A 17269-nucleotide genomic window follows, 5' to 3' on the forward strand; every position below is an offset into this window, starting at 1 on the left:
GGTAAATTTTGAGGACCCTTTAATGAAATCAGAAGAAAATTTTCACCTCATATTTACTCAAGAACTTTACCCTACGGCGTAAAAAGGGATCGAAAATGGCTTGACTATTCGAAATCTACCGACGAAGTTTTTTTGCTATTGTAAAATTTTTGGATGCCCTTCAAATAAGCTGAAAGGTGATGGACTGTGTGACTCGATTCATTACGAAATCGGCTTCAAGAACATAAACAATCATTTAACTGCACAGATTGTACAAGAAAAAAAAAGAAATGGCTAGAATGTGGGACACGGTTGAAACAAAAAAAGCGGTGTCGATGGAACTGACGTTGAACTAGTAGAAAAAGAGACCTTGGCCTGAGGTTCTAAAGCGAATTGTACTCGTCATCAGGCACGTGGTTCAGCATAACATGGTCTTATGAGGAACCGGTGACAAGCTCTATCAAGACAATCTTGGTAATTTTCTTGGTTTTTTGAAATGATAGCAGAATTTGACCCCGTTTTGAAGAAATATTAAAGGTATGTAAAAAGTCAAGAAATGTATGACCATTATGTCGGAAAAACATTCAAAATAAACTCATAAATTTATTTGCCAACAAAATAAAAAAAGCGTTGTTAATTTTGTTAAAGAAAGTAAATATTTTTCAGTCACAGTTGATTGTACTCCTGAGACAAGCCACAATGAAAAGATAACACATTTTGTCAAGTTTGTAAACTTATCTGAAGACGCAGTGATTGTAGAAAAACTCTTTCTCGACTTTTTGAACGTCATTTCAATAACAGGAGAAAGTTTGACTGAAATCGTTTTGTCGAAACTAGGTCAGTTAGGTCTGTATGAAGGTCATAACTACAGAGGCCAGAGTTATGATAATGGTGAAAATATGAAAAGCTATCGATGTGATGTTCAACCCGAACTCTAAAGCGTAATTCAGAGCCATTTTATATGCCATGCGCTAACCACAATCTTAATCTAGTGTTATCAGAAGCAGCAAAACCTACAACAAAAGCGGTCAGATTGTTTCGTGTAATTAAAGGAATATACATTATTTTTACTGTATCCACTTAGAGATGGGAAATCTTATTGAATGGAGTACAAACTTTAACAGTGAAGAAGCTTTCAAATACTCAACGGGAAAATAGGGTGGAGGGTGTCAAAGTTATAATGCACCGGGCAAGAAAAGTAATAGATGCCCTTCTTGAGGTGAGCAACGTCACTGATGTATCTAAAACTAAGACTTGCAGTGAACGAATTAGAAAACTTGGTGATTATTGTAGGCGTTGTCGTTTAGTACGATGTTCACTTTGCCACTAACACGGCAAGTAAGCCACATCGAGCAGAAAACGTGGACGTGAAAAGCAACTAAATCCCACGATAGTGAATTTTCCATGTAGAAGGTTTTGTTAATGAGCAAACAACTGTAAAGGAGATTGTTGAAAGTTTACAGATTGGCCGAAAATTTCAAGAAAAGAGAATTGTCAAGAAGAAAAAAGCGATTGGATTATGAAACTAACGACACGGTTTGCTGGGCGCAACTTCCAGAGGAGAGATACAAAACTGATTTTTTCCACCGTATCGTTGACAAAGTATTAAAAAGTTTTAAAGATAGGTGTTGGGCAACTGGCTAAGTATTCCAAAATATTCGGCTTTTTGTTTGTTCCAGACAGTTTGAGACACATACAAGACGAGAACTGAAAATGCTGTGTAAAAATCTTGAGTAAGTATAAACATAAATGGTGAATGTTCAAAAAACATTGCTGCATCAGAGCATTTTGACCAAAATCAGTGTTCAGAGAAATGGTGCCCAAGGATATCAGAACTCCAGTGCTAATACTGAAATACGTGAATGAAACTGCAAACCCGTTTTCCAACATTTATATTGCCTTCTTAATTTTACTAACCAAGCCAGTGAGTGTCGCCTCCGCTGAAAGGAGCTTTCCATGTTTAAAGCTGGTCCAGAATTATTTCATCAGTAGCATCTCGCTAGAACACCTGTTGTCTCTTGTCGTGTTGTCAGTGGAACACGACGTGGTTTTGAAACTGAATTTTGATGGTATTGTTGATTAATCTGCTCGTCGACAAATATCGAAAAGTAACGAAAATATGTTTTTGTAGAGTGTGAAACTCAGAAAACAGTTTGTGTCCGTCACTCACAAATCATTTAATTTGAAGTGAGGCGACAAATACATTTAAGAGTGTGTCCTGAACAAGATATGTGAACATTATTCGGATTTAAATTTCATTAAATTCCAAGGATTCCCGTTACTTTTTATTACTAACAGTTTATTAATTACCATTCCTATTAAGATTCCTTCTCCCTCGAATTATTTACCTCTCGCAACAGTCGGTCCGATGTAATAATAGTCTTTTGGTATATTATGCACAACAGCCCCGCGCTAGCCGACGCCAGCTCTGAGAGCCACAGTTAAAAGACTACTTTGAAAGCTGCGCATTTGAAGCAATTTGAGAGGCAGTCTAAACACAGAAAGCATTTGTTCTTCCTGTTTTGTGGATTTAATGTCCAAAAACACACTTTTTTATTTAGATTCATCACCGAGAGCACTTAATCACATTAAAGAAACATTTGGCAGTGATTTTGGAAAGGTATCTTCTGTGTATTCAGAGACTGCAATGGACACAAAAACGAGTCTTCGAGATACATGGTCTCAGTGTACATTTCGGAAGACAATACTACCTTGAAGACTTCATTCAGGTGTCTACAGTATCACCTTCACTGAAATGTTATCACAGTGAAACCACATAGCTATGATACATTATAACAAATTTAAATGGACAAATGTGAACAAAATTATGTGGAATGTATTGAAAATTTTTTGAACTTAGAATATCTCTGTAAATGTCCTCTCACTCTTCCAGACAAACGGCTGCTCCTATGTATTTTTTTCTTCTCTACTATGTAAGAGGCATTTTCACTTGCGTCTGTTGTCTTGTAAGTTTGAAGACTGCTGTGTACAAATTTCTCAAAGTATAGAAAATTCTAAAATAAACTCGCCATAAACATTTTCACTACCTGCATATCGACAAACGTGTTTGTGGTTACAAGGGGAGCCCACGACGTTCGGATGACGGATTTACGTCTGACACTTTTAGTAGTGCATTAGGAAAACATAATATGCAAGTAGTAAGGCGTACTACCACAGTCTGACATAACACTTGCGACACTCCATTTCGTTTTTGTTACTCTCAGCGATAGCGGCGCCCCAAGCGGTCAGCTAGTGGCACTTCTGAATACGATGTCGGATGAGTGCGAATACAAACGTTTATATTGATTTGTAACAGAGTTTTGAAATAATATATGTATATAGTACCATAAAAACCGACAATGACTAAAAAATTAAATCACATCTGTGATTATTTAGTCGTCTAAGAGACAGCGGAAGATACGAAACGGTGCATTACGAGACATTTTATTTAGGTTTCTTTTGTGACGTACAGACGTTTGCTGAATAACGTCGTTTTCCTTTAATAACAAAAAATCGCTGGTAAACACTACAAGACCTGACCTTTTACAGAAAGGTGCCATGCATCTATCTACACTTTCAGCCAAATCAGTGAATATGGAACGTAGGAAACCCGTATTGAATGTAATACCTATGTTATTCAACGTATCAAATAAGCCACCACAACTGTAGCTTAAGAGAAAATCACATATATGTGATAAGAAATCGCAAAAAGTGATAAAACTGTTTCCCTACATATGAGACACGAATTCTACAAATGTTGCTCAATCTGAACCACAACCGGCAAGAATCCTCAGTACATTGGCTTGATAATAACAACCGATCTCAACAGAAATATTTGCATCTCTCTCTCTTTTTTATCCCTTTATTGAGTTTCGAACCCCCCCCCCCCCCTAAAGCTGGCAACAGCATAGTACGTCACTCTTCAGCCTAGAGAAATTTGTTCTAAAAAGATGATGGTAATAAATACTAAAAGCAGGCGATAAAATCAGTGACTTACATGGTAAAATGGCGGAAAATCGTGGAACTTAAAACATAAAACAAAGCCTTGGTGATGCTAATAAAATACATATGAAGCAGACAGGTAAAATAATAGACAGACAATTAAAAGACACGGCGACAGTCTCGTTTCTGTTCGCGAGAGATATAAAATTCACACTCAGCGACAGCATGATTTCTGTTCGCAACACTTTGGAAAGACGAACAACACTGAACATTCACTTGAACACTACACTAAAAAGTGGCACAAGTATCATATACCACAGCCGAGGGCAGACGGAGGAACCTGGACAGATGATGGGAAATAAAAGTGGGCAGGGACAGGGACAGGAGAGGAGAGGAAAAACGAAGTGGAGGAGAGGGGAAAGGAGCCGATGGAGGACGAGGACCCACAAGAGGGGGGGGGGGTTGCTTCTAACACATGAAATGTATTTATATAAGCTGCAAATATAGACACATTCGAAAGTATTTTTTCATAAATGTGTCGTAGCTTATTGAACAAGAGTGGCTTGGCTGTTTTTACATGTGTTTCCCGATAATTTATGTCCCCTGATAACTTACTAACCCCTATCCCATTAATTAAATAGAAAATAATTAAAGACGAACAATATCCTTAGGACACATGTATCTGCTTTCTACCGCTTAGAGCGCTAGTGTCGCTCCATCTGTCAAACGGTAACAACTTTCATACCAGTGTCGTGACTGTGGTACTACTAAGACGATTTCGAGAAAATCGCAAGAGAAGTTTTACGCATCAATGATATAGCGGGGTTCAGCGACCCTCAGCACGAGTTGGCGGCCGTCATGGGGTTAGCGCAGGATCAAGTCATACTCATCTTATTTTTCTTTTTTAATTCATATTTTTTCATGACTAGGCATATTATTTCGTACATATTGCATCTGAAAGGAAATATGACGTATAGGCACATATATTTGTATGAAATTATAATGAATTTCTAACGTTATTTCGCAATTTACTAATTTCTGTTATTGCAACAAATATTATGCGGCTTTTATTTCTATAACCAAGTTAAAAACTTTATCAAGCGCCTTCAAACTTGTTCATATTTGATTGACAGCGAACGAAAAATTGCCTGTCGCGAAAACGTTATTGAAATAGTCAACCGTGTATCGCAAATGTTCGGCACCGACATATAAGAAAATGTTGTTTTACGGACAGTTTGAATCCAGATTGTCTCAAGAAAAAGAAAGTTATCTAAATTTTAACTAGCTTTATTTTTTCTTACAAAATCTCAAGATTCCTTGTGCATACGGTAAAACTGCATTCATTCGATGTAGTAGGTACCGTGTCTATCCTGCTACTTGTAATGTCGAAAGCACATCTCACGATTAATCATACATTAGTCTCATCTCTGGAATATTGTAACTCATTATTTTATTCAATAAAATTATTTATCGAAGTGACTTGGGCGTTCCCAGTCTGTCCCTCGTTCTCGAAACCTGTGTCGCAGATCGAAGCAACCAGGGGCGAAACAGTTGTCTGTAGCTGACCGATTGTAGATGTAAGGGATTTCGGCAATCACGTCAACCATACATTTACAGGAAAACATTATGTGATTGGTCATTTACTTGTCGATGATTATAATATTTGTTGCGATAGTAAGCTGTGAGCCGTGGAGCTTGTCGTCGGTGGGGTAGCTTGCGTACCTCAGCGATACCGTAGGTGCAACCAGAACTAATGGTGAGGCCAGACAAACGTGTGGTTCCTGAAAAGGGGCAGCAGCCTTTTTAGCAATTGCATGGGCAATGGTCTGTATAATTGACGATCTGGCCTTGTATCATCAACCAAAACGGCTTTGCTGTACTGGTACTGCGAACGGCTGAAATCAAGGGGCAACTACAGCCGTAATTTTTCCCTAGGGCATGCAGCTGTGCTGTATGGTTAAATGATGGCGTCCTCTTGGGTAAAAAATTCCGGAGATAAAAAAATAAAATAAAAAAACTCAGGAGAATGTTGTTATCAAGAGAGACAAAACTGGCGTTCTACGGATCGGAGCATGGAATGTTAAATCGCCTAATCGGGCAGGTTGGTTAGAAAATTTTAAAAGAGAAATGGTTAGGTTGAAATTAGATATATAGTTGAAGTTAGTGAGCTTCAGGAGGAACAGGACTTCTGGTCAAGTTACTACAGGCTCAAATAGAGGCGATGCAGGTGTGGGTTTAATAATGACTAACAAATCAGGGATGCGGGTAAGCTACCATGAACAGCATAGTGAACTCATTATCGTAGCCAAGATAGACACGAAACCTACGTCTACAACAGTAGTACAAGTTTATATGCCAACAAGTTACGCAAATGATGAAGAGGTTGAAGAAATGTATGGTGAGACAAAGAATATTATTCAGATAGTTAAAGGAGTTCAGTAGTAGGAAAAGGAAGAGAAAGAAATATAGTAATTGAAAATGGAACGAATGAGGAAGCAGACTGGTAGAATTTTGCACAGACCATAATTTAATCGCCTCTAACACTTGATTTAAGAATCGTAAGAGAAGGTTGTATGCGTGGAAGAGAACTGGAGACAAAGGTTTCAGATAGATTATATAATGGTTACACAGAGATTTCGGAATCAAATTTTAAATTGTAAGACATTTGCAGCGGCAGATGTGAATTCTGGCCGCAATTTACTATTTATTGTATGAACTGTACATTAAAACTGACGAAATTGCAAAAAGATGGGAAATTAAGGAGGTGGGATTTAGAAAAGTTGAAAGAATCAGAGGTTGTTGAAAATTTCATAGGGAGCACTAGGCAACAATTGTCTGAAACAGGGGAAAGAAATACAGTAGAAAACGAATGAGTGGCTTTAAGATATGAAACAGTGAAGGGAGCAGGGAATCAAATACCTATAGGAGAGATACTGAAAGTAATTAATGAAAGGAGAAAATTTAAAAATGCACCAAATGAAGCAGGCGAAAGGGAATACGGACGTTTAAGAATTGAGATAGACGGGAAGTGCAAAATGGCTAAGCAGGAATGGCTAGAGGACAAGTGTAAGGATTTAGAAGCACACTCCACTAGGGGAGAGATAAATACCGTATATAGGAAAATTAAAGAGGCCTTTGGAGAAAAGAGAAGCGGCAGTATTTATATCAAGTACTCAGATGGAAAACCAGTCCTAATCAAAGAAGGGAAGGATGAAAGGTGGAAGGATTATATACATAGTATCTATACAAGCGAGATTAACTTAAAGGCAATATTACAGAAATGGAAATAGTTGTTGGTGAAGATGAGATGGGAAATAGGATACTGCAAGGAGAATTTGACAGAAGTTGAAACAAGGCGCCAGGAGTAGACGATATTCTGTCAGAACTACTGATAGCCTTGGGAGAGCCAGCCGTGACGAAAGACTTCCATCTGGTGTACAAGATGTATGAAACAGGCGAAATACCCTCAGACTTCAAGAATACTTAGTAATTCCAATTCGAAAGAAAGCAGTTTTTGACAGGTATGAAAATTACCAAACTATCAATTTAATAAGTCATGGTTGCACAATACTAACACGAATTCCTTACGGAAGTATGGTAAAACTGGTAGAAGCCTAGATTGGGAATGATCAGTTTGGATTCTGGGGAAATGTAGAACACGCCTGGTAGTACTCAAGCAGAGACAAATCCACATTTATAGCATTTGCAGTCGTAGAGAAAGCTTTTGACAATGTTAACTAGAATGTTCTCTTTGAAATCTGAAGGTAGTAGGGTTCAACTGCAGTGAGCTAAAGGCTATTTACAACTTGTACAGAAACCAGACGGCAGTTATAGTAGTTGAGGGGCATGAAAGAGAAGCAATGGTTGAGAAAGGAATGAGACAGGGTTGTAGCCTATCCCTGATATTCAGTTGAGCAGACAGTAAACGAAACAAAAGAAATTTTTGGGACTTGTAAGAGCAGCTGAACAGAACAGACAGTGCCTTGAAAGGAGGATATAAGAAGAATGTCAACAAAACCAAAACAAGAATAATGGAATGTAGTCAAACTAAATCAGGTGATAATGAGGGAAACGAGACACTTAAAATAGTAGATGAGTTTTGCTATTTGGGGAGCAAAATATGATGGCTGAAGTAGGGAAGATATAATACGGAGACTGGCGATGGCAAGGAAAGTGTTTCTGAAGAAGAAAAATTACTTATTACTGAATATAGATCTAAGTGTTAGGAAGTCTTTTCATAAGGCGTTTGTCTGCGATGTAACCGTGTGTGGAGGTGAAACAAGGATGATAAACAGTTTAGACAAAGAGACAATAGAAGCTTTTAAAATGTGGTGCAACAGAAGAATGTTGATGTTTTGATGGGTCAATCATCTAACTAATGAGGAGTTACTGAATAGAATTGAGAGACAGGAAATTTGTGGCACAACTTGACCAAAAGAAGGGATTGGTTGTTAGGACACATTCTAGGCAATCAAGGAATCGCCAACTTAGTGTTGGAGGGAAGTGTGGGGGTAAAAATTGTAGGGGAAGCCAGGAGATGAATGTAGTAAGCAGATTCAAAAGGATGTAAGTTAGTTATTTGGAGATGAAAAGACTCACACAGTAGTATGGAGAGCTGCACAGACCAGTCTTCAAACTGAAGACCACAACAGCAATGTGGTGCTACTTCAATGAATGTGGTGCCATATAGGGTGTGGGAAGAATGATTACTTAAGCAGTTCCTTGCTCATTCTAGTTACTCTCCTACAGGAGTGATATAAAGATGTTTGCAGCATATTTCTAGATCCTTTGATTGATACTGATTCTTGCCATTTTGTAAGTAGCCTTTCATGGGACAGTTGACTTGTATCTTCATATATCTGCCATTTCAGCATCTCCACCATTTCTGTAGCCATTTGTGTCACCCTTCTTCATATACATGCAATATCCCCTGTTAGTCCTACTTGGTATGGGTCCCACACACCAGTTTTCTTGAACAGGTCACACAAATGCTTTGTACAATCCCCTCTGTAGGCTGATAGCATTTTGCCACTATTCTGTCAATGAACAATAACCTGCTTTGCCTCAGACTGAGATTATGTGATGATTCCATTTCATACTGCCACAAATTGTTAAATGTAGGAGCGGCTAGATTTTTACGTTTTGTGAAGTGCAATATTTTACATACTGGTATTTCAATATCTAAGGCAAGATGCAAATCTTTTAAATCTTATCAAGATCTGGCTGATGATTTATGCAGTTTTTCTACAAAAGGTACTCAAGTATAGATAATTGTATCATCTGTGAAAAGTCTGAGGTTACTATTAGTATTGTCATTAAAGTCATAATAATAAAGCACGAAAACAAGCGTCCTCTTACATTCCTCTGGGACATACCAAAAGCTATCTCTGTCGATGACTCTGTGCTGAGGATAATAAGCTGCATCCTCTGTACCATTAAATCTTTATTTTCAATTGTACTTTCGTGAATAGCATTGCTGTACTTCGTGACAAATGTTAGAGTATTGGCAAGTCTCACAATGTACTATTTCTCACTCTCTCACAGACGGGAACGTGGAAGCGCAACAATCCTTCGCCGGGCTTCACGGACCTGAATGGGACATACTCCCCAAATGCGAACACGAGCGTGTCACTGGAGATGCTCAACGGTAGCCTCGACTCTTCGCTGGCTCACAGTCCGGCACACCCCAGCCCTGAGGTGCGCGCCAGGCAGCTGCGACCCCGCAGTCTGGTGGAGCGTGCACGCATGAATGTCGCGTGAGTATGGGTTGTTGCATCAGCCACAACTGCTCGAAATTTATCGTGTTACATGTATGTTGCATAAAATGGCTTTGTACGGCCACTCTCAGAATATTAGCAGTATACCTCTCCTTAGTTCACATTGTAAGTATACTAGCTTTTTCCACTGGACAAAGCTGATCATTTCTGTAATAGTCTTATGCACATGAACCATAATTATGGAAAATCATGCAAGTCTTTTGGTCATCCATACCTTTCTATTAGTCCAACATGATAAAAGTTATCAAAGTGATGAACAATGCCCAAGAGACAGTTAATGATATCTTTAAGCAATTTTAGTAATTTATTTATTACACCTCCTTTGATTCTTCCAGTGAAAAACTTTCCTGAAGCAAATGCTGGGTAATACCTTGATCCACAAAAATAGACACAGTAAATTTTTTTTTGCAACCAACCATAAGTGTTTCTATTTACACCTACAGCAGAATTACTCTACTTGAAAATAAATATGTTATACTGTACAACAAAGATAATGATTAGTATTTAAGCATAAATGTAATGAGACATCCCAGTCATAAAACTACCACAAACATGCTTGTTTATAGTTATACAAAGTTTCTGATATCAACTGGTAGATTACTGAACACTTTAATGCCAAAGAAATTTATCCCTTTCTGCATTAAGATGAAGTTAGTTTGGTTACTTTTCAAGTCTTGCTTTGACTCATATTGTCATCATGACGATATGACACTATTACCCAGCTGCTTCCATCTTGCTATAGCAGTGCAAGCTTAATCATATCATCTAACATCTCCCTTTTGCTGCTGTTGATAATGTGGCCCAACTTACAATTAATTATTTTTTGCTGTAGTTACTTATGATTGATATTACAAGGTTTAAATTAAAAATCACCAATACAAGAATAACTGATGAAATCTGGCATTTATTCATAGTTAGCAGCAAAACAGAGAACAACATATTTATACATTCCCAGTAATCCTCATACATTATGTCACTAATCATCATTACTTCGTTTCACTTTACTATGGCAGTTAACTTCCAATTACTGCTTCCACTAACAAACTCAACCGAATATACCATTGCCAAAGAGTCAGCATTTAGTGATGTCGAACCCCAGTTCATCATTATTATTCAAAGATTCGTCCAGCTTCATCATCAGAAGTGGCATAAGCTCAGAATTGGTCATCACTGATCAGTAGACATGTAAATGATATTAAAATTCTTATAATAAATTAATACTTTGCTTTGGAATATATTTGGGTCAAAAGTGATTCCACCAGCTTAATAAAAACACACATCTTCCCTGCAGGAGCCCTTCATACTGTCATAACTACAACAGGTGTATCATTTATGGAAATTTCAGTTCCACAGGCTTCAAAGTAGAAGTTATGTAAGGGATTTAAATATTATACTTGATTAAACATATCATTAGCTTCAACTGTTCTCCCTATAATTTCTAAAATAACTTGTTGTCAATGTGTAGCTGTCAATCTATGGCATTTCAGTCATAACTATTACATTGTGATCGGTGAGACATTAATACATGAGCACGGTTTTATAATTGTGGTTTTAGAAGCTCTAATTTATTGATATTTTGATGCAAAATACACACACACACTTGCAAGGTTTTTTGCTGCTGGCATCTATTTTGTTGTTGAAGTTACTTGCTAGCTTAGTGCCTTCTGGTACACCTCTACTGCATTTAGCTCTACTGATGGTGAAATTTTATGGGAGTTGTTTCATACAATCTTTGATTTCATCATTCTAGCATGATACAGTAAAATAGCATCACTTTTAATAACAGACGTTACTTACTTTCAGATGCTGTTTCAGAGTGGTGAGATATCCCCATATTGAGTAGTTTATTAGGTTTTGTACCAGGTATCTAGTTGACTTTGCTCTTGAGATTTGTCTTTTGAACTAGTTGTATTGTGGGTGCTTCCTTGCACCACAATAATTTTGGGGTGGCTCTGCTTCAGGGGCAGGAAATTGCACACTAGATTCCATTAATAACATGTCATTTTTGCCTTGCAGCATTACATTTCACCACTATTTTCTTATTTATTATATCTGACTTTTTTATTATTACAACTTTCTCACTAATCTATTGAGGTGAGAATAAAGTGCAGTGTGGAATATTTTCCACAAATTACTTGTATGTACAAATTTTCAAATTAGCTGCATATATTTCAGAACATGTTATTTGCCCCTTCCAGTTGTTTGTTTACACATAACCCCTCAGCCATGTAATGACACTTGTACTGTCAGCTAAAACAGCCTTCTTTCATGAGAAAACTAGATCTTGTTTTTAATTTCTTGCAACACTGTTTATTAATGCTAGAAAGATGAAAAGTCTTTGCTTCTTATTGGAAATATCTTTTCATGGCTTATTGCTGTTGCTGTACAGAATTTTGCACCAAGGTTTATTTTTCAAGTAAAATTTATATTGCTTCTACTTCAAAAATTCAGTAGCTATGTTTCTCCCTTGTCTACCTGCATATATTTCAGTTTTATTTATTCTTGTTGATTTGATGTTACAGATATTTGTGTATTGTCTTGCACTGTTTGTTTCATCGTTTTAGATCTGACAAGCTGATATTTCATCAAAACAATGTAAAATTGCCAAATCTCCTGAAAACACATTTCTTATTTACCTGTATCAACAAATTTTTTGTCCTGCATTATTCTCAATGTCCTTTTTCTTTTCACATATTTCACAAGGACTGCATAATGCACTTCCATAACCTGTAGTAGAAAGACTAGAAACAAGTTACGTGCAAAATGTACGTGCATGGATCCTCGACTTGCACTTTCTGTTTGCAGGTGTTGTACTTCACTCTTGCCGACATTTATAAAACAGTCAACTACCATGCAGGATTTGTAGTGTGTTCAGTTCACTACTTCCTTCTTGAAGTTTCATAAATTCCATTTTTTGAGCACCAAATATAAACTACATATATATTCATTCAGCTCAGTATTTTCCCCTTGTAGTTATTACACATTTTCTGCTTATTAGCAAAATTCATATTCCTACAGAGAAACACATACTGACATTTTATACTAGTTGCCATGTTGATATTTGTCAGTCCTAGATAGACTTCATTGAGTGTTTTTCATTAACTATCACCTCCAGCTAGCTATTGGCTTCCCATTCTGACACGAGGAATTTTTCTACCGAGCTCTCGAACACTAAATTGCAGCAGTATGCAGAATTCCATGCCTGCTCAAGATAAGGGTTTGCAGAACCACAAGCTACTTTAGAGAAACCTAAATTCTCTTTATAAATTGATGAAAAATTCAGGATGGAATACGTTTGTGTGATACTGTATTAGTAGCTACCAAATAAAAGAGAGGATGAGCAAGAGACATGTGCCTCATTTTTTATTTGCGAAAGCTGATTCTGATTTCTGTAGCAACCAAATGGACAGTCTTACAGTGTGTCCAAAAATTTCTTTTAACAGTGCACTTCCCAAGTGATGAAAATTATACCAATTATGATTAAAATCTGTGAAGAGACAGAAGGAATGCACAATAAATTTCAGTTATGTGTATGAGGATAGATCACCATTCACGAAGTAGAAGAGGCACTGAACACCCAGCAGCCAAATAGAAAATGAGGTACTTGTCTCTTGCTCATCCTCTCTTTTATTTGGTAGCTACTAATGCAGCATCACACACATGAATTTTTCATCGGTTTATAAAGAGAGGCTTCTCTAAAGTAGCATGTTGTTCTGCCAACCTTATCTCGAATTGGATAACTCAACACGGTAGCTCAGATATTGAGATATTGACTTATAGATAGGATAGGAAGGGGAGTTGGGGTTGGGGACTAATCAGTTCTTATCTGGCTGTAATGATTTGTTTCCTTACGCCACTTGAGGTAAATGCGGAATTAATTCCTACAATAAGACTGTAATTTTTTCCCATTCATCATCACCTAATTCACACAGGTGCTTCACTGTAATTGCTCAGACATGGACTGTCTTCCTTTCACAATTGGGTTCACTTTTAGTGCCCACAGAAATTTTTCCAAGTAATACATAAATGTTGGGACACTGTAGCACAAAACTTGTGTGTTTTCTTATATAGGAAATTAAAAAAAGCCAAACACAAGGCAAAAGTGAACACCTGTGTAAGATGGCATGTTCATTTTATTTCCAACTCATTACTAGCACAGTTCCCATTCTTGCATTTACCAAATGGACAGTACTTTCAGCATGTGAAATTTAACATCCTGTTTTCTTTCAGGTGGCTAGACTCGTCTCTATCAATTATGGAACAGGGTGTCCGTGAATTTGACACGCTTTGCTTGAGATTCAAATTCTATTCATTTTATGACCTTAATGTGAAATACGATGCAGTCAGAATCAATCAAATATATGAGCAAGCCAAGTGGCAGCTGCTAAATGAAGAAATTGACTGTACTGAAGAAGAAATGCTGATGTTTGCAGCCCTACAGGTAAGCACTGGAAAAATTTCACACATATATCACAAACACACACACAAAATTTCTAGCTTTCACAACCAACGGTTGCTTCTTCAGGAAAGAGGGAAGGAGAGGGAAAGACGAAAGGATGTGGGTTTTAAGGGAGAGGGTAAGGAGTCATTCCAATCCCGGGAGCGGAAAGACTTACCTTAGGGGGAATCCTGTATATATATGTATGGATGGATGTGTGTGTGTGTGTGTGTGTGTGTGTGTGTGTGTGTGTGTGTGTGCGAGTATATACCTATCCTTTTTTCCCCCTAAGGTAAGTCCTTCCGCTCCCGGGATTGGAATGACTCCTTACCCTCTCCTTCCCTGTTTCCTGAAGAAGCAACCGTTGGTTGCGAAAGCTAGAAATTTTGTGTGTGTGTTTGTGTGTTATTTTATTGTGCCTGTCTACCAGCACTTTCCCGCTTGGTAAGTCTTGGAATCTTTGGAATGACTCCTTACCCTCTCCCTTAAAACCCACATCCTTTTGTCTTTCCCTCTCCTTCCCTCTTTCCTGAAGAAGCAACCATTGGTTGCGAAAGCTAGTAATTCTGTGTGTGTGTTTGTGTGTTTTGTTCATTGTGCCTGTCTTCCAGCGCTTTCCCGCTTGGTAAGTCTTGGAATCTTTGTTTTTAATATATTTTTCCCATGTGGAAGTTTCTTTCTATTTTAGATGTGACTTACCAAATAAAAGCGCTGGCAGGCTGATAGACACACAAACATACACAAAATTCTTTGTAAGTGTCTTAATTCTTTTTATTATATTATGTATGTATAGCTTTCCAAATGTAACTTATCACTGAATTCCTAGAACTGACCTTTGGAGATTCCTTAATGACAAAGAACAAAAATTTGTATTGAAAAACTGCCACTCTTTTAGAGAATGGACACAATTCGTATGCTTGAATGAGGTGTGGTTGATCTCATTGCATTCTTATTTTTCCTCTGTCATTAATCCAATTTTTAAGATTACTGATGAATTTCTTTACTTGTGCGGCACATCTCAAATCAACAGTTTTCCACATTCACTACATAAAACGTATGACCTACAAATGCCAGTGTAATGAGATGGTTGTACTGTTTCACTTGACCAAGGCAATCCCTGTTTGTCACTGATTTTAAGACTTATGTGTAGAACACTGTTATCTTCATTTCAATGCAGTTAAATCAGAATTTCACATTCTACATTATTTTATATTATGTAGGTATCTCAGTGATTAAAATAAATTTTAGGCATAAATGTAATTATTGTAATTATATTATTACTGCACTATATTTTCATGAAACAAGAGAAATGTCACTACTGTCAATATAATTATACACTATCCTAGCTTTGGGAATTAATTGTTTCTTCTTCAGGGGAGGGAAAATGATAGGTTCAGAAGGTTTAAAAGGAAGAGCTGGTCACTCACACTGTAGGATGAGAGAAACCCATAGGCATGATGTGCTAAAGTATTGAGGCATCAAGGACTGATTGATATTGGGTGACAAGGGGTGTTTCTGGGACTTATGGAAATGGAAACAGCACTGGTCAGAGGGGAATAGGAAAATAATGCTCAGGAAATAAGCTTGTTAAAAAGATGTGTGTTGCAGTTGTGAGGATGATGTGTTTGACAAAGATAAAAGAGGACGAGACCAAAGCAGAGAGAGTAGAATAGCAAAGATAGTACATTTTTCAGCACTGTGTAGCTTCAGTCCAGAGATGACAGATGATGATGAATAAAGAACAGGTTACAGGAATATAAATGAATAATGCAAATTTCACACACACACACACACACACACACACACACACACACACACACACACACACACACACACACACACACACACCTGCGGGAGGAGCCGAACCTCTGGCAGAAAGGGGCCACAATCCGTGACATGGGGCCTCTTCTGTGCCGTGGCAGAATGCGTAAATGGAGGTAATTACCAGGGGGATGTCAGGATGCAAGGATAGTATCAGTAAAAGGATCTGTACAGCTCATGTGGTGTAGCAGGCACTCAGGTCCCATGAATCATTCAGTAGAGTATGCTCAGCAACTGGATACTGGGTGTACAAAGACCTACAGTTGTTCTTTTTGCCTATTATGCACTCAAACAGTTTAGGGATGTTCATTCCAATATAAAACAATGTGCAGTGGATGAAAGTTAGTTGATAAACAAATCTGTGGTTTCACATGTTGCTTTACCTGTGATATTGTAGGATTTACCAGTGGTGGGACTATAGTATGTTGTAATAAGGGAGTGGACAGAGCAGGTTTTCCAGCAGGAATGATTGCAAGGAGGGGGATAATGGTTTGGGAATGTTATATGATGACTAAGATGTTGCAGAGGTTAGAACAATGATGGAAGGTAAGTGGGTGGTTTGTGGAGAATACTGGAGAGAAGGGATCCAGTTTGAGGGACTGACTTGAGAAAGTCATAGCCTTAGAAAAGTGAGGTATTGAGGCATTCAAGGACTGGTTGATATTGGAAGTGGAAACTGGACTGGTCAGAGGGTGACAGGAGGATACTGCTCAGGAAATATGCTTGTGAATAAGATCTGTGGTGCAGTTTTGAGAGAAGAAAGCATGAGAGATGTTGTTGGTGTAGATGTTGAGGAATCCAGTGATGGAGCAGATATGTTTGTCACAAATGCCTAGCCTGTAAGAAACGAAGCATTTGATAGGGAAGGGATAGGCAGATGTCAAAGTGTATATATTGTAGTTTGTTGGTTGGTATTATGTCTTCTGATGTTTGGATGAGTGCTTCACTGAGAAGGATGTTGACTTCAAGGAAGGTAGCATTGGATTTAGGGGGGGGGGGGGGGAGAAAAACAAAAGAATCTGAGTTGGGAATATGAGTTGAGCTGAGGCAAGAAGTGGATTCGTACTTCTTCCGCACGAGTCCAAACTACAAAGATGTCGTTAATGAATCTGTAGTGAGCAAAATAAGTGGCCCAGCTTCTGGGTATTGAGAAATTCCTCTTGCATGCAGATTTTTAAAAAGGTGACACAGAATGGTGCCATCATGGTTCCTACAGTGTTCTTTTTGTGTTTGTGCAGGTCTGATCCTCAAAGGTGAAGTACTTATGAGTAACGATGAAACTAAGTGGAGAATAAATGAGGCTTTATGAAGA

General features: G+C 37.9%; 1 protein-coding gene across 1 annotated transcript in view; it reads left to right on the top strand.

Annotated features, from left to right (window-relative positions):
- LOC126267336 (unc-112-related protein-like) overlaps nt 1–17269 on the top strand; it is a 617319-nt gene that overhangs the window by 561859 nt on the left and 38191 nt on the right. The window contains exons 4-5 of the mRNA XM_049972442.1: nt 9466–9677; nt 13929–14139. Coding sequence (XP_049828399.1) covers nt 9466–9677; nt 13929–14139 — 423 coding nt within the window. The remainder of the gene's footprint in view (nt 1–9465; nt 9678–13928; nt 14140–17269) is intronic.

This window comes from Schistocerca gregaria, chromosome 4 (genome assembly GCF_023897955.1).
Source record: "Schistocerca gregaria isolate iqSchGreg1 chromosome 4, iqSchGreg1.2, whole genome shotgun sequence".
Taxonomy (NCBI): domain Eukaryota; kingdom Metazoa; phylum Arthropoda; class Insecta; order Orthoptera; family Acrididae; genus Schistocerca; species Schistocerca gregaria.